Source organism: Podarcis pityusensis (assembly GCF_964106645.2).
Source record: "Podarcis pityusensis genome assembly, chromosome: 1".
Taxonomy (NCBI): domain Eukaryota; kingdom Metazoa; phylum Chordata; class Lepidosauria; order Squamata; family Lacertidae; genus Podarcis; species Podarcis pityusensis.
In genome coordinates this window covers 126,399,768-126,427,584 of record NC_138028.1, presented here as the reverse complement: position 1 = coordinate 126,427,584, position 27,817 = coordinate 126,399,768, and the positions used below count along the sequence as shown (strand labels likewise).

Sequence of the window (27,817 nt, the reverse complement as noted above, 5' to 3'; positions counted from 1 at the left end):
AACCCCCAGGCTGTGCCAACGCACCACGGTCATTTGTCCCAGGACACCAGGTCTTTGCCCGGAACTATGTGGGGGACATCCCTTGGGTGCCAGCCACAGTAGTGGGAGTCACTGGACCTCGCTCGTACCAGGTGGCACTCGAAGACGGACGCTTGTGGCGACGGCACATAGACCAGCTTAGGCGCAGGGTTGGGGACTTGGACACTACCGAGGTGCCCCCAACTGCGCTTGCGGCTCCAGAAGAGACACGTACAGATGGCGAGGCCCCACCTACACCTCCCTCACAAACTGCCAGCGTGGAGCCGAACCAAGCCGTTTCAGAACAGACTCAGACCACTCCACTTGCGGAGGCTCCACCCACAGCAGCGGATCCAGGGGAGTTGGTTCCAACGCCACCTAGGGTCGCACCACAGCCTCAGCGAGAACTGTGTGGCCCTCCGGACTTGGCTACCAGTCCCCGGCGGTCTGGCAGAGTTTCCAAGCGCCCAACTTATTTAAAGGACTATGTTGTTGGACAGGTATCACTGTTGGTCTAAGTATGGGAGATGTAACCGATATGCTTTTGTGCTTAATTGAACCATTACGCGTAGTGCTGTATATAAGGAAACCATTACGATTGTAACTAACGCCTTATCTCGGTGGGGAGGGGTGTTATGTAGTGTAGTTTCACCCTGGGCCAACAGGGGGATACTGTATATAGTTTTCACTCAGGTCTGTAGATAGTTTTCACTCAGGTCCGCGGCAGTTATTTTAGGCGGGAACTCTGGGCTGTTGTGGTTACAATGTTGACAGCCGGCTGCCTATAAATACAGGCCGGCTGAGCTGTTCGCAGTTAGTTCTATTCCAGCTTACCATAATAAAGAGCTACTTGAAGAAATCGCTGTGCCGGCTGCTATGTCAACCCACCACCTAACACCCTTCATCTGTGACCCAGAGTGCAGACTGCATACAGTACAGCTTTGATGGACCTGGTGGAAACATTATTTGTATCCAATGGCTAGAATAGGTTGTTGGAAAACCCAGAGTTGGTGCAAAGTCTTTGTTCTGAGCAGTGGTACAAGTAATGTTGGACTTTGAAGTTACTATTCTTATGTACCACCTCTTTAGGTGGTAATGTGTATTACCTTGGTTACTGCAAAATGTGGTAAGTCTGGAGGCCCTCCTCCTCATTCTGCTGAGTCGGCCCTTTCCTCCTTCTCTCTTTGCTTGTTACCTACGAAGGCCTTGTCCGTCCTGGGCCACACAATCTTTATTTGAGATCCTTTAGTTCGGGGTGAGAATCCTCCAGCCCTCAGGCCTAATGAGGCCTGCCAAGCCTTCTGAATTGGCTTGCAATAGTGTTTTGGCCAAGCCACACCACCTTGTACTCCTCCTAATGCCACCAGGCATCCCTGGGCACAGGGCATAGAGTCCAGTTCAGCAAGGCAACTTTTAACTTCAGACTCTTTGAAGCCTTGGTGGTACCGTATTTTTCACTCCATAGGGCGCACCGGACCATAGGGCGCACCTAGTTTTTTTGAGGGTGGGGATAAAGAAAAAAAATTATTTCGCCCCCCCAAGCCGCGGGGCTGGGATGGGGGAAGCCCGAGCTTCCCCCGACCCCAGCCCCCAGAACAGGTCCAGGAGCGGCGGCAAGATTGCGCACAACCTTGCCGCCACTTCCAGAGCTTGCGGGGATGGGGACCCCAGCCCCCAGAACAGGCTGCTATCTGCAAGCCTTCGGAGCCCAGCAGGAACTCCCGCCGCGCTCAGAAGGCTTGCGGATAGCTGCCTGAAGCCTGGAGAGCGAGAGAGGTCGGTGCGCACCGACCCCTCTCGCTCTCCAGGCTTCAGCAAAAGCCTGCATTCGCTCCATAGGACGCACACACATTTCCCCTTCATTTTTGGAGGGGAAAAGGCGCGTCCTATAGACTACTGCAATGCACTCTACGTGGAGCTACCTTTGAAGGTGACTCGGAAACTACAACTAATCCAGAATGCGGCAGCTAGACTGGTGACTTGCAGCGGCCACCAAGACCATATAACACCGGTCTTGAAAGACCTACATTGGCTCCCAGTACGTTTCCGAGCACAATTCAAAGTGTTGGTGCTGACCTTTAAAGCCCTAAACGGCCTCGGTCCAGTATACCTGAAGGAGCGTCTCCACCCCCATCGTTATGCCCGGACGCTGAGGTCCAGCGCCGAGGGCCTTCTGGCGGTTCTCTCATTGTGAGAAGCAAAGCTACAGGGAACCAGGCAGAGGGCCTTCTCGGTAGTGGCGCCCGCCCTGTGGAACGCCCTTCCAGCAGATGTCAAAGCGATAAACAACTACCTGACATTCAGAAGACATCTTAAGGCAGCCCTGTTCAGGGAAGTTTTTAACGTGTGATATTTTACTGTATTTGTGGTTTCTATGGAAGCTGCCCAGAGTGGCTGGGGAGGCCCAGCCAGATGGGCGGGGTATAAATAATAAATTATTATTATTATATTATATAGAGTGAAAAATACGGTATTTGAAACACTGGTGGCAGTCCTACATCTGACATGGGGTCTTCTTTCATATGGACATGATGCATGTATTAGCATGGAATTGTTTGTCTCACACTGTCTGTACCACCATGGCTTGGATTTGAAGATGTGGATGACCACATCTAAGCCTTGGAGACAGTGAATCCGGCAGCTATTGTACCAGTACAAACTGTGGGGATCAGATGTGCAATGCAGAAATACAACACAAGGGCCATGTTTTCTTTACTGAAGGTGTTAGAAACAATTATTTTCCCTCCCTGTCAAATCCTTTGCACAGAAATCAAGGACATGTGAGAAAGCCTTTTGACAATTAGTGCTGGTCTTAAACATATGCTATTAGACTTCATAAAACATGTTTAAATGTGTAGTGTCTTTGGCAATGTACAACATTTCCTGTTTCTTGAAAGCTTTATTTTTTAAACGGTATTTTTCATTATACAATTACAGTGGGATTATCTGCAAAGCTTAAAGACAATCTCTATCTGCTTTATAAAAAAAAAAAAAATTCCAGCTGTTGCTACTTCATCAATGAGCCTAGCTGCAAAAATGGACTGGAAGGGCATGAAGTGACAGAAACATAAATTTTGAGAAACGTTAGAATAGAATTCAGCAACTATGAAATTGGTGGAGCACCCAGGATGTGTTGTGTTCTTTAAAGGATTTCGACACACACATAGGCAAGTGTATGTGTCGTCTGTTATTCCTAGTAACATAAGATCAAATGCTGAAAATTATAAGCAGAAGACTGATCTTGAATGTCAGAGAGTCACACACCTACATTATAGTTATTGTTTAAATTTCTGCAATATTTGAAAACAGAAACATCTCATAAGACACATGTCAGATCCTACCAACACAAACACCCGCAAAAGTCTGGAAGCAAATCAATTACAGCTGTTAAATAATAACCAAATGTAATAATTTACTGAAACTTGTAAAATATGCAGGCAAATCAGAGTAGACTTCTGAAAAACTATTATTAGTTGTAACTTTTATTTGCTTGCATCTTGCAATATATCCCCCCACCCCCCCACCCCGGCCTGCTTTCTTTACTGTCAGAAATGCAATGGGAATATTAAAGAACATGACTAGCTCACATTGTCTGGTTCTCCTAATGGCTGGCCCGAAGTATACAGCAGGATACTTATTCTTGGCTTGATTTGTCGTTTCCTTTGGCGGGACAGGGGTGGATCAAGTGAGGGCTGCACCATGCCCTTATAAAGGGTAGCCAACTCAACTGTGAGCCTGCTGGGGAAGGTTCTCATTTGACCCTTTAAGTACAAGCAAACAGAAATCCAGGACTGACGGAAAAAGTGGGGCAGTTAGTGTCAGCATCGCCCTTGAGCCAGTGCCACCAACTGGACTCATCCACTTCAGCCCCGACTGGGCTAGGCGAGCTGGGTAGCACTTCCAGAGACCACCTTCTGCACAGGAACAGGTCAAAGTGCTGTGGACTCACAGCTTAGAGATGTGAGCACCCGATTCACTTCCACAAGAAGACAGTCGTCGCACAGCAGAGTACAGCAGAGTATATAAACAACTTGGAGAGCAGCTCTGTAGAATATCTTCTTTATTCTATCTACAACCAGTGTAGTGTAGTGGTTAAGAGCGGTTAAGAGAGCCAGTGTGGTGTAGTGGTTAAGAGCGGTAGTCTCGTAATCTGGGGAACCGGGTTCGCGTCTCCGCTCCTCCACATGCAGCTGCTGGGTGACCTTGGGCCAGTCACACTTCTTTGAAGTCTCTCAGCCCCACTTACCTCACAGAGTGTTTGTTGTGGGGGAGGAAGGGAAAGGAGATTGTTAGCCACTTTGAGACTCCTTAAAGGGAGTGAAAGGCGGGATATCAAATCCAAACTCTTCTTCTTCTTCTACAACTATTATACAACTATATACAGAGCTAAATAGGTCTAAGCATAAATAAATGCTGCACTGCACTGAGTGTCTGCAGCTGCTCTTAGCAGCAACCTTATCTCTACGCACGATCTCTAACACTCAGTCTCTCTCTCTCTCTCTCCGACACTGACTGACTTACTGACTCGGTGCTGGAGCAGAATAAGTAGAGAGCAGAACACGCCTCCTCCTCTCTGGAGAATCAGCAGACTCCTCAGGAGATTCTTGGATATGGGAGGGGTGAAATCTCCTCAGTTAGTCGCATCGTTTGTGAACTGGCACTTGGCCATTTACGACACTGGATCCCTGCCACACTGTGACCATTCCCGCGCCACGAAGGATTCAGAATGTTGGGGATGAGATTTCTCTGGGTTGAGGCAATCTCTGGGGCATCCTGTATCCTGTTACATGAGGCTAGAATCTGAACCTTCAAGCTTAGATCTGTGCCGTCACGTGATTCTAACACCACACAAGTTCATATAACATAAGAAGGGCCTACTGGATCAGATCAGTGGTCCAACTAGTCCTGCATCCTGTTTTCACAGTGGCCAGTCAGATGCCTGCAGGAACCCTGCAAGCAGGACTCGAGCATCGTCATCATCATCATTATCTATCTATCTATCTATCTATCTATCTATCTATCTATCTATCCATCTATCTATCTATTGAATTTCTATACCACCCTATACCTGGGGGTCTCAGGGCAGTTCACAGAATAAAATCAAGATATAAACTACAAAATACATAATAAAAATAAAAATGACAACCCAAGAACTACCCCCCCCCGCCCATCCCTACATTTTAAAAAGGCATAGGGTGTAAATCAAATCATCCAGAGGCCTGGTTGAAAATTAATGTTTTTGCCTGGCTCCTAACGGTGTATAATGAAGGCGCCAGGTGAACTTCCCTGGGGAGAGCATTCCACAGACGGGGAGCCACTGCAGAGAAGGCCCGTTCTCGTGTTGCCACCCTCCGGACCTCTTGAGGAGGAGGCACATGAAGGAGGGCCTCAGAAGATGATCTCAGGGTCCAGGGAGGTTCATATGGAAAGAGGTGGTCCTTCAGGTATTGTGGTCCTGAGCCGTTTAAGGCTTCATAGGTCAAAACCAGCACTTTGAATCGGGCCCCGAAACTAATTGGTAGCCAGTGCAGTTGGACCAGGATCGGTGTAATATGCTCAAACCGTCTTCCTCCGGTGAGCAACCTGGCTGCTGAATTCTCATCCTGTGGTTTCCAGGAACTGGTATTCAGGAACTGGAAACTGTCAGGCATTGAACCTGGGATCTCTTGCGTGAAACACACATCTTCTGCCACTTAGCCGTACATATAGACATAGCTGTCAAGTGTCCCTTATTTGAAGGGACAATCCCTTATTCCAGCGCCATGTCCCGCTGCTGTCCCTTATTGATGGATGTCCCTTAAATGTCCCTTAAATGATGTCCCTTAAATTTCAAAGGAAGCAGCTCCTCTCCCTCCCTCCCGGCCGGCCAGGGAAGAGGGAGGCTCCAACTGTGTTGCTTGGCTGTGTTGCTCACCCAATAAGAAGTCTAAGAACGACTGGGGGGTGGAGCTTGAATGCCTTGTGTGTGGCTAGTTAATGCAAGCTGAGGGGGTTTTTGAATGCTGGACGCCATTTTGTTGCACATGCTGCTGCAAACTTTGCAGTGCAAAGCCAGGCCGGGGAGCCATCTTAAGTTGAGGCTGCATAGGTCTTGTGGTGCATGTGATTCAGATTCTATTCAGTTAAACCTCTGGTTACAAAGTTGGTTGGACAGTGTTCTTGAAGCTACCAGCATGAGTTTGACCAGACTGCAGGAGGAGAGGAAGACTGGAGTGCCTGGAACAGGTGAGGCTGCAGGTCCCTTATTTTGGCTGCTGGTCCCTTATTTTCAAGGCTGCTGGTCCCTTATTTTCAAATCTGTAAGTTGACAGCTATGCATATAGACAGGACTTAAAAACCCACAAACCCCTCTCTTCCTGCCCTACTTCATCATTTCACTCCAACTAGGCCATAGAAGACCCTCAGACAGCATGAACTCACATAGCCACAGTGACTTCATTTTCACAGTGCCATTTCAACACAACTGGCCGCAGGTCTTCTACTTTACCCCTGAATAATTTCTCTTTTAATGGTAACCTAGAGGCCCATTCCTGACATGTTTCAGTGCACAGGACATATGCTTTATTCATTAGATGCTATGTTTATTTGTACTGCCACCAGTTCATGTGCCACAAGTCTAACTACGAGCATATTTCACAGAATGTCTCTCCTGAGTCTTGTATGAAATTCAATGGGCTGATTCTTTTTGCAGCGTCTAGCCCCGCCGACAATATTGCTGCTGGTTGTAAATCTTTCTTGCGCTCCCTTTAAATTAAAAAACAAAAGATGCAGAGAGTTATGCCGCCTGCTGTTCACACTTACCACATTCATCCATTTCCAACCTTTCTGAAGCATCGCTGAAAACGTAAGCCTAAAAAAGAAAGAAAGAAATTTGACTGCAGCTTTGATAGAGAGGGCTTTGCTTCTCATCTAACAGGTTGCTGCAGCAAATAAATTTAGAAGTCATATAAACTTGGTGGTATTCCAGAGGGGCATGAGCAGCAATGTGCTGTGTGAGAAATAATACTTCAGAGGTTTTTTTAAAAAATAGCAGCCAGGAAACACACAGAGAATATATAGCAGCAGTCCCAGCGCTATTTTGCACAAGGCCTCATAAAACATGATTATGTCATATTTCTTGCTCACAAAGAAGCTGAATGATTCAGGCCCAAATTCCACACAGTGCTAGCACACCAATAATAATAATAATAATAATAATAATTTATTATTTATACCCCGCCCATCTGGCTGGGTTTCCCCAGCCACTCTTGCCAAAGTTGCTGGTATAAAAATGTGAATTATTTTTATCAGAATTATGTTTGAAATAATCTTTATTACGTTTCTAATCCTTATGCTTTCAAAAACATGCCTAAATAAAGAAACGAAGGCATCTTACTTAATTATCTAAGATACTGGGCAAATATAATCCCCACATATTAAAAGTACATGTTATCTATTTTTTGAGATCCACTGCACAACACCCACCACAAACTAGAGGGTGCTAGAGAGTTTTAAGAAGGCTAATAACTTGTGTAGAAGGTGGCATTGCAGCAATGGGCTCCGCCCTCCATAGGATGCATGCGGAGTAGAGGCCATGTATATAGAGAAAACTCTATTCACATATCTGGGAAACTCTGCCGAAGTCAGGAGTGGCATGTTAGTCATGTTTAGTGTTTGAAAAGGGCTCCTTTCCTTCTCCAACATCCTCCTGGAAGTTAACTTGGTGCAGCAGCCAAAGGCCAGTTCATAAGCTGCTTCCTGATGTCAGTTTCCTCTTACGCAAGCAGCGAGCAACATTACAAATGGACACTCGCAGATTTGGGCTGCAGCAGCTTCTTTGATCAGTGAGCTTCACGGTGGTGCTGAATGAATGCAGTTGCTGTGCCTGACACCCACACGTTCCCCACTCACTTATTACTCTATCCATGCATGTAGACTCCTTGTGTGAAAGGAACATTCTTTTAAAAAGCTTAAGGCAGGACTGTAGAACCTGTGTGTCCTTCCAGATGTGGTTGGAGTCCTGTTCTCATCAGCCCTAGCCAGCCTGACCAGTAGTCAAGGACGATAGGGAGTCGAAGTTCAGCAATTTCTGGAGGGCATCGTATTGGATGCCCTGAATTAGAGTGTAGGATTGTGGAAACCCAAGTTCAGATTCTTACTCAGCCATGGAGATCTGCAGATAACCTTGGACCCGTCAACTACCACCAGCCCCTGCCATCATGGCCAATGGTAAGGGATGTTGGAAGTTGTAGTCCAGCTGGCGCAGTGGGTTAAACCACAGAGCCTAGGACTTGCCGATCAGAAGGTCAGTGGTTCGAATCTCCTTGATGGGGTGAGCGCCCGTTGCTTGGTCCCTGCTCCTGCCAACCTAGCAGTTCGAAAGCACATCAAAGCGCAAGTAGATAAATAGGTACCGCTCCGGCGGGAAGGTAAACGGCGTTTCCATGCGCTGCTCTGGTTCGCCAGAAGCGGCTTAGTCGTGCTGGCCACATGACCTGGAAGCTGTACACTGGCTCTCTTGGCCAATAAAGCGAGATGAGCGCCGCAACCCCAGAGTCGGTCACGACTGGACCTAATGGTCAGGGGTCCCTTTACTTTACATTTGAAGTGCCACAGGATTGCTATCCATCCTGTAGCCCAATATTGACTTCTCCAATGGGCGGTATCAGTAGTTCTCCTCAGGCAGGAGACACAATCTGCTACCTGATCTTTTTTTAAAAAAACAAAACACCTAGAGATTCAAAACATTTAACATGGGACTAGTGAGCTACAGCTCTGCTCCAAAGTAATCAAAATTACTTTGCAGAAATCCATAGGGTAGAGAACAGATTCAACTGCTTGCTGCTACTCTACCTGAGTTCAGTCTACCCTGTCCCAAGAGTGGCCCACGTCTTGAGTGAGGGACTTAGTAGCTCAAACTCTTAACTACCTTGAGTGAGGGGCTTAATAATAATAATAATAATAATAATAATAATAATAATAGTTTTTATTTATACCCCGCCCTCCCCAGCCAAGGCCGGGCTCAGGCCGGCTAACAAGCAATAATAAAAACAAGTTGAATGAATGCAACTTAAAAACAAGATTAAAATACAACATTAAAATATTGAAACATTAAAATATTAAAATGCAGCCACATCACAGGAGGAGAAAGGAAAAAGAAAAAAAGAAAGAGGGGGAGGGAATCAAATTGGCTCTAAGCCAAAGACCAGGCGGAACAACTCTGTCTTACAGGCCCTGTGGAAAGAAATCAGATCCTGCAGGGCCCTGGTCTCGTGAGGCAGAGCGTTCCACCAGGTCGGAGCCAGTGTTGAGAAGGCCCTGGCTCTGGTTGAAGCTAATCTAACTTCCTTAGGGCCCGGGACCTCTAGGGTGTTGCTATTTATGGACCTTGAGGCTCTCCATGGGGCATACCGGGAGAGGCTGTCCCATAGGTACGAGGGTCCTAGGCCATGAAGGGCTTTAAAGGTCAAAAGCAGCACCTTAAATCTGACCCAGTACTCCACCGGGAGCCAGTGCAGCTTGAAAAGCACTGGGTGAATATGCTCCCATGGCAGAGACCCCGTGAGGAGCCTCACTGCAGCATTCTGCACCCGCTGGAGTTTCTGGGACAGCTTCAAGGGCAGCCCCGTGTAGAGCAAATTACAGTAGTCAAGCCTGGAGGTGACCGATGCATGGATCACTGTGGCCAGGTTGGGGCGGGAAAGTAGCTTAGTAGCTCAAACTCTTAACTACCACACCAGCTCTCCAGTGAGGATGGCTTTGCTATACTAAGCAGTCTCCCGTGTGTAAACCAATCGTGTGAAGAAGTTTTCAAGTTAAACAGAAGTTCTGAACGATAGTCATGCAGGTCAGTAGTGGAAAGCAGGAATAGTTCTGCTTCCTCTCTTCAAAGCCGTTCATGAACGAACATTGCGAAGTCAGACGAAAAGGCATGGTTTATGACTGCAACTATTCTGTTATTGCCACATCCTTTCTTCGCATTATTGTGGCAAATCCTGGGCTTGCTCATAACAAAAGCATGCGGAAACAGAAGAGAGGTGCAAGTCTCGAGTGAATTCACAAGGAAACCACTGTGGAATATCAGTTGCATAGCATAGGCTGAAGTTTCCTGCAAGCCTAGTAAAGAGATTTTATAAATATTAACCTTCAAAACAGTAATGGCCCTATGGAGACATAACCACGGTTAAGTCTTATGTCTGAATGTCTAAGCCATGGTTGTCTACAAAGCAGACTCGCTTACTTTCAATAATAATACTCTTATGGGCTTTCAGTGTACCTGATCAACACCTGAACTTCCCACAGGAATGCTTTTCTGCTATGATCTGGAAGAGAGTGTGCGCAACAGAGGCAGATAGTGGTGGAAATATATGAAGATATATTTTGGGTTGTTCTGCCCATGTCCTGCTTGAGGACTTCTCAAAGGCTACTGTAAAAACTGGACCAGATGAGTTTGGGGGCTGATCTAGCAGGACTTTTCTCACGTTCCTATGACTTCTGCTCTGTTCTTGCTTTAAGTGTTCAGTTGTTTAATTTAATTTCATTGTAGACAGGTTGTACAATGGCAATAAAAGGTATTATTATTGTTTATTCCTGAAACATACAGCGAAGATAAAACACATCCAAGCACACCCAGTGATAAACAGATCTTCTGAATTTTAAAACTCTTACTTAAATAGCCTTGTTAAATGGGCCAAGTTCCTCTGGGGAAATTAAATTAATGAATCTAAATTTGCCATGTCCATTAACTTCTAAGGATTCTTGATAGAACAAGTGTTGACTACCACTCATAGGATGTGTCCAATGCTAGCCCTACTCAGAGTAAACCCATGGACAGTAGTGGACATAATGATCTTATACATACATCTCTGAGTAAGGATAATGTTGGCTCAAGTGATTGGTGAGGCTGCAGATCTTAAGATGAGGGTCAAGGGACCTCTTTGGCTTTTAAAAAAGGTGGTAATGAACTGCAATGCTTCTTTTGTGCTTGACTGAATTTTTCATAGGCTATAATAATTGCTTTACAAATACATGTCGATTGAACGTGCAGATCATTCCTCTCTGTTAGGTAAACAGCACCTTGCAAACGTGAAGGAAGAGGATGTGGAAGCCAGAATGCGATGAAACTGATAGTGTAGTAGCTTATTTCAGGACTGTGGTCGTTTGACTGTTATAGTTTAATCTGTTTTCTTTTTTGGCAATAGAACTAACTGCAGCAACCAACGTTGAACTTATTATTATTGTTTTTTTCGGAGGGCCTACCAAATGATAAGTGAACGAATGTCACAACCACCTTATAAGGCAGTCTTCAAATTCCTCTTCAAAGACAACAGCATGCTATTCAGTTTGCACATAGGGTTGGAGGAAGGGATTATGGTATGGGTAACTTCTTCCCCCTCCTATTCAGTACTAAACAACAAAAAACACCCTGAATTCACTGTGGTGAAGGAAAGCATACAGTGCAGTATGCTTTATACAGGCAGTAAATAACTCTTGGAAACAGTCCCGAGAAGAGTTTAAAAAAATACACAATAAAATAAAACCCACAGAATGGTAGGGCTTTTCTTGACAGGTGGGTTAGAGGATAGTATTGCTGGAGGATAACTGCACTTTTATAAAAAGGTTAGATGCAGGAGTGCCAACTTGGCTCCGCAGTCGTGGGTGCCATGAGGCGTGCAAGGCCCTGGCACCAAAATTTGTGGGTGCTTGGGCACCCAGGTCCCCAGGGAGTTGGCACCTATGGTTAAATGTACATATTTACGTGGGAGTGGTAGAAGCAGGATGTGTTCAACCTCTTAAAAGCGTTAGCCTTAAAGCATTCGCTTTATATCCAGCCAACAAAAAGTGGTGTGAAATACTTTCCCCTTCTTTGTCTTTTGCACTCTTTGCTGTTGCCCAGTCGCCTGGCCCCAGGTACAGATGGCCACATAATAGGAGCACATAGCACAATTTCTGAGAGATCTGCATTGGCTCCCAGTACGTTTCCGAGCACAATTCAAAGTGTTGGTGCTGACCTTTAAAGCCCTAAACGGCCTCGGCCCAGTATACCTGAAGGAGCGTCTCCACCCCCATCGTTCAGCCCGGACACTGAGATCCAGCGCTGAGGGCCTTCTGGTGGTTCCCTCATTGTGAGAAGTGAGGTTACAGGGAACCAGTCAGAGGGCCTTCTTGGTAGTGGCGCCCGCCCTGTGGAACGCCCTCCCTTCAGATGTGAAGGAAATAAGCAGCTATCTTCTCTTTAAAAGACATGTGAAGGCAGCCCTGTTCAGGGAAGTTTTTAATATTTAACGCTGTATTGTTTTTAACACTTGATTGGGTGCCACCCAGAGTGGCTGGGGAAACTCAGCCAGATGGGTGGGGTATAAATAATAAATAATAAATTATTATATTGCTAGCTGTGTGAGCATTAAAGCTGCCTATGCCAAGGGCCTTCTCGGTGGCTGCTCCCAGACTTTGGAGCTCCTTCCCTAGAGAAGTTAGACTGGCTCTCCCCCCTTGTTGTCCTTCCATCGGCAGGTGAAGACCTCTTCTTATTGCAGCAGGCTTTTGGGAACTGAGTACTTTTATTGAAATGGCTGGTGCTGTGCTGTTTTTGCCTTTGCAATCATTCAACTTGAGCTGGGCCATAGCTGTCAACTTACAGATTTGAAAATAAGGGACCAGCAGCCTTGAAAATAAGGGACCAACAGCCAAAATAAGGGACCTGCAGCCTCACCTGTTCCAGGCACTCCAGTCTTCCTGTCCTCCTGCAGTCTGGTCAAACTCATGCTGGTAGCTTCGAGAACACTGTCCAACCAACTTTGTAACCAGAGGTTCAACTGAATAGAATCTGAATCACATGCACCCCAAGGCCTATGCAGCCTCAACTTAAGATGGCTCCCCGGCCTGGGTTTGCACTGCAAAGTTTGCAGCAGCACGTGCAACAAAATGGCATCCAGCATTCAAAAAACCCCTCAGCTTGCATTAAGTAGCCACGCACAAGGCATGCAAGCTCCACCCCCCAGTCGTTCTTAGACTTCTTATTGGGTGAGCAACACAGCCAAGCAACACAGTTGGAGCCTCCCTCCTCCCTGGCCGGCAGGGAGGGAGGGAGAGGAGCTGCTTCCTTTGAAATTTAAGGGACATCATTTAAGGGACATTTAAGGGACATCCATCAATAAGCGACAGCAGCGGGACATGGCGCTGGAATAAGGGATTGTCCCTTCAAATAAGGGACACTTGACAGCTGTGAGTTGGGCCGTTCTTTTCTTCTGTCTTCCCACCACCACACGCATACAAACATGCTCATCTCCAGGAGGAGGCGCTTATATTAGGGATGGCGGAACCAATCTAACTTGTTCGTCTTTTCTGTTGAGCTCTTCCTAGTTGAATTCTCTATAGAGAATCCCCTGAGGGCAAATTAGCTTTGCTATCGACCCTGTCGATGTTAAAAATGAATCTGCAAAGTCTGGAGCGCAATCCTGCATCGTTCTGCGCCCCAAGTTGCATGTGTGCAATGGAATTATTACCAGTTTTGTTTCAGATGGTGTGAAAGATGTTTCTCTTTTCATTTGCAGGGGCACGTGTCAATGCCAAGGACAACATGTGGCTGACCCCTCTGCACCGAGCAGTTGCGTCAAGGAGCGAAGTGAGTGATATATATATATAAACCACTGAGCCTCTTGGGCTTGCCAATCACAAGGTCGGTGGTTCGAATCCCCACAACAGGGTGAGCTCCTGTTGCTCTGTCCCAGGTCCTGCCATCATAGCAGTTTGAAAGCACACCAGCGCAAGTAGATAAATAGGTACCGCTGTGGCGGGAAGGTAAATGCCATTTTCATGCACTCTGGTTTCTGTCACGGTGTTCCATTGCGCCAGAAGTGGCTTACTAATGCTGGCCACATGACCCGGAAAACTGTCTGTGGACAAACGCCGGCTCCCTTGGCCTGAAAGCGAGATGAGCGCCGCAACCCCATAGTCGCCTTTGACTGGACTTAACCGTCCAGGCTTCCTTTACCTTTTAGCCTTGAATATCCAAGATATTGTGAAGTGTCGGTTTCATGTATTTTGCTGACAAAGTAAACCAAACAAATAATTTATGGACAGTATTGACCCCCCCCCCCCAACAGCATCTGTGTTCTAGAAAAGAGTTGTGGGCTGAAGCACAGTTTTTTAAAAAATCTATCAATTAATAACACTACAGACTTGCGGTACTTGAAAAAGGAGTAGACATAGATATTTTAAAAATATTAAGTGGTTTAGAAATGCTTTTAAATAAAAATAGCTAAATAAATGTATTTTATTTATTAAATCACCATGAAACTAGAAGCATCCTAAGGCTCAGAATGTGATAGACTGAGGGGAAGAGGAGGGAGGAACATGGACCCTCTGCCCAATCTGTGGCCATATGGCTTGGCAATTGTGATCATGTTTGTCTTTGCTAAGTTGCTGGTATTGGCCAGGCCAAACACAAACCACCACTCAGGTATTGTGGCTTGCTAATGGCTTGATGAATCTCCAATTTTGCTGTGTGCCTTAGACTGCAAAGAAAGAAAGAAAGAAAGAAAGAAAGAAAGAAAGAAAGATTGCTTGCAAGCCACAATCTGTGGGTAGTTAGCTGTCTTCTGCTTAGTGGTGTGCTGGTTATGCAAGTCTCATGCATTCAACTTTTAAAATATAATTAGAAACATGTCAGGTGTTCCCCAATGTCAAACTGGTTGTTAATTGTATTGCATACTTTGACCTCTGGTCACTCCTGTCTGTGACCAACTTGGGCCAAAACAAAAACAATCTGTGGCTTTCACGAATGAGATGCAAAAAACGGATCTCTTGTTTATTTGTATCCCATCAAACATGGCTCCATGGAACCCTTTTTAGTAAGCCTTAACATGGGTAACTGAATTTGCTCCTCAGGATTGATGAGTGAGGTCTTGGTGTATGAGTGCTGCTCCTAATTGTACTAGAAAGGCAATTAATTCGACTTGCCTTGGAACGTAAGTATAGCAGGCACTTCTTATGAAAGATCAAGATTCAGGGTAGATATGGTAAGCAAACATGTCCAAATGTGTAGGGGAAGAGAATAAAAACTAATGGCAAGTGGGTGCTTAGCAAAGTTGATTAAAGCTGTGAATATGTTTGTGAGGAAAGCTGTGCAGCTGCTAATGGACTACTCAGTATAGTTTAAATCAGGGGTGGGAAACCTTTGCTCTTCCATATGTTGTTGGACATTGTTGCCTTTTGGAGGTCATAGTTCTCTCTTATCCAGGGATCAAGGTCCCAGACAACCGATTCTAAACAAACCAGAATGTCCCAGATCTCAGCTGGTTCAGTAGCAGAAGCGGGGATATATTTGCCTGCTTCCACCTAGTTGGTTAATTAATTGGCTGTAATCAAGGCCTTAGGCCACGAGGCTATTGCTAAAATTTCAGCTGGAACATTTAAGAAAGATATACCTTTGCGACGCTCGCTGGTCGCCCATTACTTACCTTGTATTATCTTTTTCCTGTCCACTGCCACTAAGCCACACACAGTCAAAAGCTGTAGGAAGGAAAAGTGTAGGTTTTGCTGAAAGCAAATTTTATTTTTAACTGAAGCAGAAATCGTTAGCCACTGCCTTCCAACATCCCGGCAGAGGACCTTCGTTAATGTGACACTTGATTTGTAGCGTAGCAGGAAGCAGAACACGGAAGATAATAAGACGCTGGAATAACCTTGACATAAATGGGACATTCCCTAGAGATTTGCTGGCTTAGGCTGCAGCCCTGTGCACAGTTAGGTTGGAGGCACACAGCAGTTTTCCAGACAGAGGGTATGATATAGCTGTTCTCCTACATACACATTTCATTTGTCCAGAGCTGTCTGTCATCAGGCTGGTTTTAGAAGGACTGAGAAATCTTGCACAGCCTGTTTGAGAAGGGTGATATTGGGCTGAGTGTGCACATCCTAAATCAGGTCACCTTCAACTCTGGGGAACCCCACCCCACCCCGATCCCCATCGTGATCTGGCTCCAGCCTTAGACTGCTTTAAATGCCATTGATGTCTATGGGAGTTAAGTGGTCTAGCTGTATGCAAGACTACTGCTGTCAGCACTGCTAGCTTTTAGGGAACAATGAGTGTCGCATGCTTTTAACTAGTTTGTTTTTATTACTCTGTATTCTATAACTGATATTTTTTAATGGTGTAAGCCACCTTAAATCCCAGCTTGGAAGAAAGGCAGGATATAAATACAGTAGTACCTCTGGTTACGGACGGGATCTGTTCTGAAGGCCCGGCCGTATCCTGAAAAGTCCGTAAACGGAGGTGCCCTTCTGCGCATGCGCGCGGTGCGATTGAGCGCTTCTGTGCACACACGCAGTGCACAGTTCACTTCTGCGCATGCGCGCTGCATGCAGATTTCTTGTGTACATGCGCGCTGCACACAGATTGTTTGTGCGCATGCGCGCGCAGCAAAACCCGGAAGTATACACTTCCGGGTTTGCCGTGTTCGCAACCTGAAGATTACGTACCCAGAGGGATACGTAACCCAAGGTACCACTGTATATTAAATTATTATTTATGTGAACCTACCTTATTTGTACTTCCTGAACCACGCATGAACCAAAATTATGCTCTCCTTTTAAATTTTTCCTTTCTCTGAATTTTGCAAAATGTGTAAACGTGTACCAAAAAAGCATATATTAGGGGAAGTGTGCACAAAATGTTTATGTTAGTGAAAACAGTATACATAAATGTGTTACTTTAGGAGAAAACGACCTAAGAAAGGGATATCTTAGGAGCAATACATATACAAATGTGAACTTTTTAAAAAATAATGTTCACAAGTGGAAATGGAGGAAGCTGAATTTAAGACTGAGAAAAACGAGAGGCTGAGAGAAACTGAACTGGACAAGATTTGTCCATTCCTAAGAAAAACACAAAACAACCAAGCAGGTCGGAATTTTCAATGATTCCATCCTCTCATTCTAAGCTGTCGTTTTTGTGTTTGCGTTTTCACCATCCAAACACTGAGTCGAGGCAATGCGTGCCGGTGAATTGGCTGCTGAGTGTGTCTTCTTTTGAAAAAGTTGCAAGCTGGCTTTTCTCCAGAGATGGATGGAATTGCTTCAGCAACCACTGGAGCACTTGCCAAGCCTGGAGGCACAAATCCTTGGAGCTCATTTCTGAAGTCGAGGACTGTCGGGTCACTCCTGGAGCTTCCCAGCTGCTGGCTTCTGACAAAAGTCCAGTGAAAGAAATCTCTAATGGAATACAAATGCTTGGAAATAAATGAAAGTTGGGGGGAGGGGTCTGCACACACAAATAGCAAAGGTTAAACATCCAGCTATAAAAAGCAAAGAGGTACAGCTATTATCTTTATGACCCAGAATTGCAACCTACTGGGTTTGTTTCATATGTCAGAGCTGATGATTTTGATTTAATATGACAGTCTGGCTGACAAGATGGATTTGTAAACCCTTTAATATATATCGATTCTGAAGTGTCACCCTCCCCCTTTGCTGTGAAACACTAAAATAGTGATGTGGAATTGTGTGACATAGGTGACAGCTCCCTGGGGCCCTGGATGCCTGAACACCCACAAAATTCCCCATGAAGGGGCAGGGCACCCACAAATTTCAGTGCCAGGGCTATGCACGCTGCATGGCACCCACGGCCCTGGGCACCCACAGTTGCGGGGCTATGTTGGCACTCCTGTTTTGTGCACACTTTAGGAGGATTGTTTTTCCGGCATAACCTTCTTCCTTTGAGTACATGCATTCATGTACACTTATCATTCTCCTTGTGGGGGATGGTTGGGCGTGCTGTTCTCCCGGTCCATGAGGTTGCACAGCTCCCCAGGCCTGTCCCACCAAACATCCATCAATATTAAGGTGCTTGATGTGTGGTGGTGGCACACGATTAGAGGCTGTGTACACATACCGTATTTTTCGCTCTATAAGACGCACCTTTCCCCCTTCAAAACTTAAGGGGAAATATGTGTGCGTCTTATGGAGCAAATGCAGGCCCCTTGGCTTCAGCGATAGCAACGCGAAGCCTCCGAAGCGCAGAGGGAGAGCTCCCCCCGCACTCCGGAGGCTTGCGTTGCTTTCGCTGAAGCCCCTGGAGCGCAGCGGGAACTCCCGCTGCGCTCCGGAGGCTTCAGGCAGCTATCTGCAAGCCTTCGAAGTTCCCGCTGCACTCCAGAGGCTTGCGGATAGCCGCCTGAAGCCTGGAGAGCGAGAGGGGTCGGTGCACACCGATCCCTCTTGCTCTCCAGGCTTCGCTTGCTGGAGAGGCGCTGCACAGTTTTCCCTCTCTGCGAAGCAGGAGGAGAAATGGAAGGGGCTCCATTTCTCCTACCGCTCCGCTGAAGGGGCGCTGCACAGAGAGGGGGAAACCCCCCCCCCGTTCTCCCCCTCCTATGGTCCGGTGCGTCCTATGGTCCGATGCGTCCTATAGAACGAAAAATACGGCAACTCAAAATTCAGCTAGGTTCTTTTTCTCAGTTCGGATCAAAGCTGGGTGGTGGTGGAAGGGGGGACCCCACACATCAAAATGCAACATTTGATGAGAAATGACAGGATAGATACAGAATTGATAAGGATTGTGGCTCACATCGTGTGGCTTCCCAGCGCATTGGATGCAAAGTGAATGGGTTGTGTGCACAGCCGATATCTCGAATACCAAAGGGTTTTTTGTTTTTTTTATAGTGGTGGAATGATGTGGCCACAATGCAGGAGATTTGCAGGTCTGATTTGCATTTATAATAAACGCTTGCTTGTAAGAATTTAACTGTGCTGCCTTTGTAGGAAGCAGTGCAAGTATTGATTAAACATTCGGCTGATGTGAATGCCCGGGACAAGAACTGGCAGACACCCCTGCATGTAGCAGCTGCAAATAAAGCCGTGAAGTGTGCCGAAGTGATCATTCCGCTTCTGAGCGGCGTCAACGTCTCTGACAGAGGGGGTCGGACCGCGTTACACCATGCAGCTCTGAATGGCCATGTCGAAGTGAGTGAGCTAAATAGCGTGGGCTGCTATAGCTCGGGACCTTTTCATGTCAGTGCGTGGGAAGGCAAGCATTCTTCTTAGTTGCTATTCGTGGTGTTAGCCCCAAGTTGAGTGCCAGCATTATTTTATCGCTCCCCATGTAATGGATCAGGGGATAATTTTGTTGCAGGGGATAATAATAATAATAATAATAATAATAATAATAATAATACAACATCTGCTGTCTTTAGTCATAATTGGCCAATGACAAATTGTGATGAGCTTGACAGGATGTTATAGAAACTCTCAATGGAATCTCAAAATATTCCTCTAGAATGAAGAGGGGAAAGAACCCCTACCTTTCTCGCCCCGACCTGGCCACAGTGATCCATGCAACGGTCACCTCCAGGCTTGACTACTGTCAGTGGCGTAGCGTGGGTTGTCAGCACCCGGGGCAAGGCAAGTAATTTGCGCCCCCTAACCCGTGGATTTGCGCCCCCTAACCCTAACCCCCAGATGTTGCGCCCGGTGAGGCCGGCCCCCCCTGCACCCCCCACGCTACGCCACTGACTACTGTAAGTCGCTCTACGTGGGGCTGCCCTTGAAGCTTTCCCAGTAACTCCAGCGGGTGCAGAATGCTGCAGCGAGGCTCCTCACGGGGTCTCTGCCATGGGAACATATTCACCCAGTGCTTTTCCAGCTGCGCTGGCTCCCGGTGGAGTACAGGGTCAGATTTAAGGTGCTGGTTTTGACCTTTAAAGCCCTTCACGGTCTAGGAGCCTCGTACCTACGGGACCGCCTCTCCCGGTATGCCCCACAGAGGACCTTAAGGTCCACATATAACAACACCCTAGAGGTCCCGGGCCCTAAGGAAGTTAGATTAGCCTCAACCAGAGCCATGGCCTTCTCAACACTGGTTCTGGCCTGGTGGAACGCTCTGTCTCATGAGACCAGGGCCCTGCGGGATCTGATTTCTTTTGTAAGACAGAGTTGTTCCACCTGGCCTTGGGCTTAGAATCAGTTTGATTCCCTTCCCTTCTTTCTTTTTCCTTTCTCCTCTTGTGAAGAGGCTGCATCCTAATGTTTTAATGTTGTATTTTAATCTTTTTTAAATTGTATTTTAATCAACTTGTTTTTATTATTGCTTGTTAGCCGCCCTAAGCCCGGTCTTGGCTAGGAAGGGCAGGGTATAAATAAAATTTTATTATTATTATTGCTTAACTGTAAAGGTTTGGCTTATTTACAGGAAAAGCTTTAGTCAAAAGATAACCGGCACAATTTGAGCTGCACTTTTCTAGAAGTTTTTAAAGCCTCACCTAAGACTGATTGGATGCTCTAAAATTTTGCTCATAAGAACTGATTGAATACTATATTATAAGAATTGATATTATGTTTCACAGCTATTTTTCATCAGAGCATTACATCACAAGCACCTCTATGACATAGCAGTCTTCATTAAATGGATTCCTGTGCTGTCCATAACAACTGATAATCGCTTCTTCCGTTTTTTGACGTTCCTTTGTTTGCTTGCTTCAGATGGTGAACTTGCTTTTGGCTAAAGCGGCAAACATCAATGCCTTTGACAAAAAGGACCGGAGAGCTTTGCACTGGGCTGCGTACATGGGTAAGAGCTTCTTTTTAACTCTTTGACAAAAATGGCAATAACAGGAGAGGCAATGAGATTCTTTTAAACCCATTTAGAAATATGCAGATTGAAAGTTGCAAGCTCTTGAGAATTTGCACCATCGATATACTAGCCAAAACAGCTGGAAAATGTGGATTGCATTCCTTTAGAAAAAATCCTTAGCATGAAAAGAAAGATGGTAATGGACACTACTGAGCAGCTGTCAGTTGAGCCTTCATGCAAGTTGTGCTTAAAAAAAAAATCCCAACTCTTCTTTCTTGAACTTAATTAGCACATTTCTTGCGCTTTTCATTGTTTATGTCTTACTGCAGTTCATGTTACGGACGTGATGATTTTTCTAAGGCCATCTTCTGACTTGGATGGTTTCATAGTGACCCCAGTCTGATTCTTCAGTTTTTAGCCATTGATCTACAGTGATATTTGAATGGGGAAGTAGGTTTAGGGATGGATCACTCATACACATTCATTACTTGTTGACTGTAGCCTCATGTTTGGACTTGTATGAGTCCTCGTAGATTAATCCACACAAATTGAATTTTCGTATTATTTCATGCCAGCTCAAGCACAAAGGTATTGAAACAATATCTTTCAGTTGAGACAGTTAAGACATTTGGCTGAGGACTGTCAAGACAGAGCAACCAGGTTACAATAGATTGAAGAATGGTGTGAGAGCTGCCCTGTACTTATGTGAATGTTAGCAAGTTGAGTGTGTAAAGTTAATAATTAAAGCAGGGGTCAGCAAACTTTATCAGGAGGGGGCTGGTCCACTGTCCCTAAGACCTTGTGGGGGCCAGGCCCACCCCCTCCTGAAAGCATCCCCCCAAAAGGACCCCCCTCCCAAAAGGACCCCCCTGCCGCCACTCACGCTGCAGCTGCCGATGCCACCTCGTCTTTGGCAGTGTCACCGTCATCCTCTGCCTCGGCCAGGGGTCTGTGGGATGCACAGCCCATGTTGCTGGCCTGGGCAGCGGAGGCAAGCCTCCCCGCTGCCGCCGCTTCCTCCCGCTCGGCTCTTGGCCATACGCAGCCACCTCAGCGGGAAAGAAGGGGCGTCGCCTAGAGGCGTCTGCAGCTTTGGATTGGCTGCAGAAGCTCCTGCAGCCGATCCAAAGCCGCGCCAGCATCGCAGAAGTCAGTCCTCGCGTGGCGAGGCTGCCGCACCGGTTTAGCCCAGGGACTGACTGAGCGAGCGTCAGGGTCTGCGAGGATTGCGGGCCGGATTAACGAGCCAGTAGGCCACATCTGGCCCACAGACCTTAGTTTGCCGACCCCTGAATTAAAGGAACATGTTGGTTCTACCAGTGCTCGGCTTGGGGCTCGGTCAGAAATCACAGGTTGTACAAACGCAAGTCACTTACGTCTCTGTATAATCTGGGTAGGTACAGAGTTCGCCCATAATGTGTACTTGTATGATGTCACCATGTAAAAGTTACCTATTGCATTTCATCGCCTCTGCTCTAGTCTATTGGTTGCTGCTTGGATCTTAACATGGTGATGTCATATCACACATATCTATAACTACCGTATTTTTTGCTCTATAAGACTCCCTTTTTCCCTCCTAAAAAGTAAGGGGAAATGTGTGTGCGTCTTATGGAACAAATGCAGTCTGTGCAGCTATCCCAGAAGCCAGAACAGCAAGAGGGAATGCTGCTTTCACTGCGCAGCGATCCCTCTTGCTGTTCTGGCTTCTGAGATTTAGAATTTTTTTTTTCTTGTTTTCTTCCTCCAAAAACTTGGTGCGTCTTGTGGTCTGGTGCGTCTTATAGAGCGAAAAATACGGTATATATTATGGACACAATGGACACAGAAGAGGTGGAACTTGTCCATGGATGGCCTTTTCTTTTTGGTGAAATGTTTGTATTTATTGTTTGGTTCAGTTCTGCCTTCACTCATTGGCAGACCCAGGTAGGTAGTCGTGTTGGTCTGACGCAGTCGAAATAAATTTAAAAATGCATGCACACGAAAGCTTAGACCCAGAACGAACTTAGTTGGTCTCTAAGGTGCTACTGGACATTTTTTTAATCCATTGGCAGACCTTCGGAGATGGTTTAATAATTCGGTCTTGCTAGTTGATCAGTGCAGCAGCCATACTAAAAAGCACTTGCACTCATTGTTTGGACCAGCTAAGCTCAGTGTATGTGGACAGCATACTTAAGGACTTGTCGTGAGCCTACCTGGCTCTTCACTGGTACAGAGCAATCTTCACAGTAGGAATGATCATTTGTCCATTATTGCTGGGCTGTTTCAGAGAAAATGTGCCCATGTCTCCCAGGGAGACTTCCACTTTCTGTGGTAGTTTATTTCTGGGCTCAGCGGGTACAAAGCCAGCAACTAGGTGGATGTCAAAGATATGCTAGTGTACAGAAACACTGGAGGGGAAATACACTATTAATTCAAAATCATTGCCATCCTTTGAACGCTTCTAATTTTAGAATGCTAGGGAACTCAGTCAGTAACCAACCTTTAAGGGTTAGCTGTAATTAACAAGAGCATCGTCGATAAATAAAACAAGAAACAAAACGAAAACCCTCTATATCTGTGCACTGTGAAATTTAGCAGAACAAAAGCGAGTCATTAGTAATCCTTTTTCTAAAATCTTTACTTTTCCAGCTGTGCATTCAGCACATTCCCTCGCAGTTTTACTGTTAAGGCCATATGTTACCAGTCTTGCCGTTATTAGAAAAATAATCCAAGTATTTTGCTAGGAATATTTGGTAACAGCGAGGGTGTTTTGATTGAGGTTTGAAGCTTTTAGGGACCTTTTCGTGAATAGACTTTCTGCATGCGAAAAGAAAAGCCTCATTATTGGGATAGTTCTGTGTTGTGTATGTGACTTGAGGAGAGACTGAAACCAGAAAGACACAGTTAATGATAACCAGCTGTGAACGTTTCTTTGTCTGAATGAATGAGTTCTTGAATCTGAGTTGCATTGAAACATGAAGCAAAGCTGAAGGTAGAATTCAATAGATAACTACTTAAAATTATTTCTATATTTCTATATGCACATACTCATTCATAGGAATACCTGTTTTAGTTCTTTGAAATGTGTTGGTTTTGCACCCCTTTTTTTCTTGGCTTAGGATTCTCCATGTTTGTTCCACCAAAAGTTCCTTTAGACAAAACTGTTCAAGAGAGGGCTACAAAAGTGTCTTTGTCTTGACTGATCCCATTCATGCAGCTGGTTCAATAGATGATATTAATAATGTACTATTTTTGGAGCCTCCTAACGTTGTCATACTGATTTGTCACTGGCCCATTGAATAAAGGGAAAAGTAGGAAAAGATTGTCTGCAAATAAACAGAGGGAATATGGAAGAACTGGGTAATATAGACCTGCTTTATGGGTCTGTGTCCCCCTCTCACCCTCCAGGCAAGGCATGACACCTGTGATTATTATTTTTTCTATGTCTGGTGTACACACCCACCCACACCCCAATCTTGTGTTAATAGAGTTGGCCAAAGTCTTTCACTACCCTAGACAGAGAAGCAAATCTCTCTCTCAAATCTCTCTCTCTCTCTCTCTCTCTCTCTCTCTCTCTCTCTCTCTCTCCATGAAAGGACCATAGTTCCCAATGCTAGTGAATATATTTTGACATCTAAGGCAGAAAACCTCCCTCCCCGGCAGTAAAAATACAATTAAAAAAAAAACGAACAATGAAGAATTTGATGCCCTTTCATGACTTCTACAATCTGTGATAATGAGAAATACATTCAGCTTGCTTCCTAGTCAACCTGTGAACACACTAGAATGTGGTTTGACATTTCTCCAAGGCAAATACAGTGTGTTTTTTCAAAACATTTGCCCCCGTTTTGAAGTTTCTCGCTGCAGGACTGTGTAGATGTGAGAGGGTCCAACAGTGACCCACAATACAATTTTTGATGGATTATCTAGTAACGACAGATTTTTGCATTTTGCTACATTGGAGGACCTTGATCAGAGCCACGACATAACTTCAAAGAAAGATTTTAAGCAGGAATGTATACAAAGGATCACAATTGTATCTGCTATGCATGTTGGAAGGATGTTAGCTCCCTATACATTTGGGCAGCTCTTGACATATCATAACCAAATTTTGTATGGTGGTTCCTGAGATCAGGGAGCAAGTTTTTGTCTGTTTGGATATAACTGGATGCCATTTTAATCAAGATGGCAGACTGAAAGTTTCAAAACTGCACTGGTTTTTTGTTTTCTAAGAATTCCCAGGTAATGCTGGGTACGAGGCTGCCAGTTTGTTGTAACTTAATTGTTAAGAGATCTATTCTTTGTGAATTTAAAAAACACAGTGGTGGAACACTGGAATTCTTGTTTCTTTTTCTTTTTTAATAACTTTTTATTCAAAATTAAAACAAAACATATTATCCAGAAATATATCATCCTTATTTCCCCCCCCATTTTTCCTCCCTCCCCCTCCCTCCCCCCACAGAACCCACCCCCACCCCCACTTCCCTCAGTTCCAGTCTTTGATTTCTCTAAAAATGCTGTTTTCTGCATGTTACACAGTTGTATAGATCCTCAAACTATTTAGCTGATTATTATCAATAAAAGGTTTGTGAATGTTTATTCAAAACCAGCCAAAGAGTCTAGTTCGCTTTGTTGCATCTTCAAATACTTTGTAAAGGGTTCCCATTCATCTTTCAAGTCACAGTTATCCTTGTCCCGTAGCTTGTATGTCAGTTTTGCCAGTTCTGCATAGTCCATCAATTTTTCTTGCCATGATTCTTTAGTTGGGGTTTCTTCAGTCTTCCATCCTTGTGCTATTATAACTCTCGCGGCCATTGTCGCATATATGAAGATGTTTTTCAGCTTTTTTGGCTGCTGGAATTCTTGTTTCAATCAAATGGGTGGTAGACAACATAAATGGTGGTATGCCCCTTCTGCCAATCCTAGCACCCAAGAGGGCGTGCAGTGAAGGAGGTGGAAATTTAGGGTTTGGGGGCCTGAGTCATTTAGGGCTTGAAACGCTAACATGATCACCTTGAGTTACTTGATGTACGAGTAATGCCCCATTTCTCTTTTCCAAGGCCACTTGGAAGTTGTTGCATTGCTGATCAGTCACGGTGCGGAGGTGACATGTAAAGATAAGAAGGGTTACACTCCACTTCATGCTGCTGCGTCGAATGGGCAGATCAGTGTGGTGAAACACTTTCTCAATCTTGGTGTGGAGGTAAGAAGCAATTAATAATATTTTTTTAACAGGCTAGTGAACACAGGGCACACTGTGATTTTCATCGGTATAATTCCTTCCTGCTGGAATTTTCATCCTGCTATGAAATTAGATTCTCGCTGCCTTTTTAAAATTTATTCTCTCATTGGTAAGGTTTATGGAGGAACCCATTTTGTCACCTGGGTTATTGGTTTTCTCATATTTCTTGCCCATGATGCTAATATACCATAGCAGTTGAGAGTGACATGTTTAGGTGTGATTATCTTGCCTTCCTTTCTCCACCAGGCTTGAAATAAAAATAGGAATTCAGAGTGTGGGTGGATACATAGGGGGAGGTACCTCTGAAACCTATTATATATACCAGTTGTACTTCTGGAAAATGAGGATAATAACTTCCGTGTTGATGGGCAGACTTTTTCCATATTTTGCAGTGTCATTCCCTCATCTGACAAAGTAGATCTATTCAGCAATGAGTTAGAGTTCTTTAACCTAGATGAAGTGTGAGGACAGGGAAACCTCTTTTTTTCTAATTATTTTTCTTCGAAATTTATATTGAATGCCAGAAAAGATCAGGCAGTCTAAAGATTCTCCTTGATGATTTCCATCAAAACATTGAAGACACACGTTCCATCAAAAAAGATAAGCAACACAATGGATTTTGTTTAAAAAGTTGCATCATGAAATAAAAGGTTCGAATAAAAAGAGAGAGAGAGGTTTCAGAACAAATATTTCCTTGTTAGGGGCATTCAAGTTTAATTGTCTCATTTGGAAATAAACTAGAACAATGGGACTTGACACCCCTAGCAAAGTAAGTTCTTTACAATTATCACATTTATTTTGTAGTGTGATTTTCCTATTTCCTAGTGTTGGTTTCCTATTTTCTTGAAATAATGCTTTCTTCCACTTAGAAAATTTTCAAGACTTAAGGGTTGTTATTCTTCACTGTCATTTCACACAAATTTTGAAGGGAAAAAAACCTCCTCCCCCACCCCCTATTTATGGGTCTAGTTAAAAGCTTTCTAGTTCATAGCTACATTGATTTATTTATTATTTTCCACGGGGAACTCTCTCTCTCTCTCTCTCTCTCTCTCTCTCTCTCTCTCTCTTGTCTAAAGGGAACTACATACCTAATTAATTGCTATTTACTGGAGTATTTTTGTCAATGAAATCTCTCGCATACAGTAAAAAATCATATCCTGGAACTGACAGTAAGAGCTGTTCGACAGTGGAATTTGCTGCCAAGGAGTGTGGTGGAGTCTCCTTCTTTGGAGGTCTTTAAGCAGAGGCTTGACAACCATATGTCAGGAGTGCTCTGATGGTGTTTCCTGCTTGGCAGGGGGTTGGACTCGATGGCCCTTGTGGTCTCTTCCAACTCTATGATTCTATGATTCTAACTCTCCTGCTCTGTCAAGATGCAGTCAGTGGTGGGTTAGGCAAGGCCAGGGAGCTGATGTCTGTAATTTAATTAAATTGGCCTTGTTTTGTTGCAGATTGATGAAATGAACGTCTACGGAAATACTGCACTTCATATTGCTTGTTATAACGGGCAGGATTCTGTGGCTAACGAGCTGATTGACTATGGAGCTAATGTCAACCAACCTAATAACAGTGGATTCACTCCCCTGCATTTTGCTGCTGCTTCTACACATGGAGCTCTTTGTCTGGAATTGTTAGTGAATAATGGAGCAGATGTTAACATTCAGGTGAAACAATAGATTTCACACCTTTGGTTTTAATTGCCTGAACTTGATCTCTGCAAACTGGGTGAAAATGGAAGCAGAAGCCCAGAGGCAACTGTTGGCTACCTCTTGAGATGCTTCCACATATTGCATTTCCTTCTCATTCCACTTTTAACAGAATATGGGATTGTAGTTCGAGGGCCCGACCCCCGCGATGTGAAATGAATACACAAGGACACGTGATATAAGGTTTATGGGCATGGAAAGGCCACAACTTTATTGGTTACAGCAGTGAAAAGGTATTGGCTTAGGCATTGGATCTCTAAAACAAGTGGGTTTATTCACCAGTAGGTGGAGCCTGTTGATGCTAATCCAACTATAGGCTCCCCC

The 27,817-nt window shown here is 45.0% G+C and overlaps 1 protein-coding gene across 10 annotated transcripts in view; it reads left to right on the top strand.

The window, feature by feature from the left end:
* ANKRD44 (ankyrin repeat domain 44) overlaps positions 1–27,817 on the top strand; it is a 157,180-nt gene that overhangs the window by 71,900 nt on the left and 57,463 nt on the right. For all 10 annotated transcript variants that reach the window (XM_081016191.1, XM_081016185.1, XM_081016187.1 and 7 more), the window contains exons 4-8: positions 13,551–13,621; positions 18,760–18,960; positions 20,476–20,563; positions 25,606–25,748; positions 27,239–27,451. In XM_081016191.1, coding sequence (XP_080872317.1) covers positions 13,551–13,621; positions 18,760–18,960; positions 20,476–20,563; positions 25,606–25,748; positions 27,239–27,451 — 716 coding nt within the window. The remainder of the gene's footprint in view (positions 1–13,550; positions 13,622–18,759; positions 18,961–20,475; positions 20,564–25,605; positions 25,749–27,238; positions 27,452–27,817) is intronic.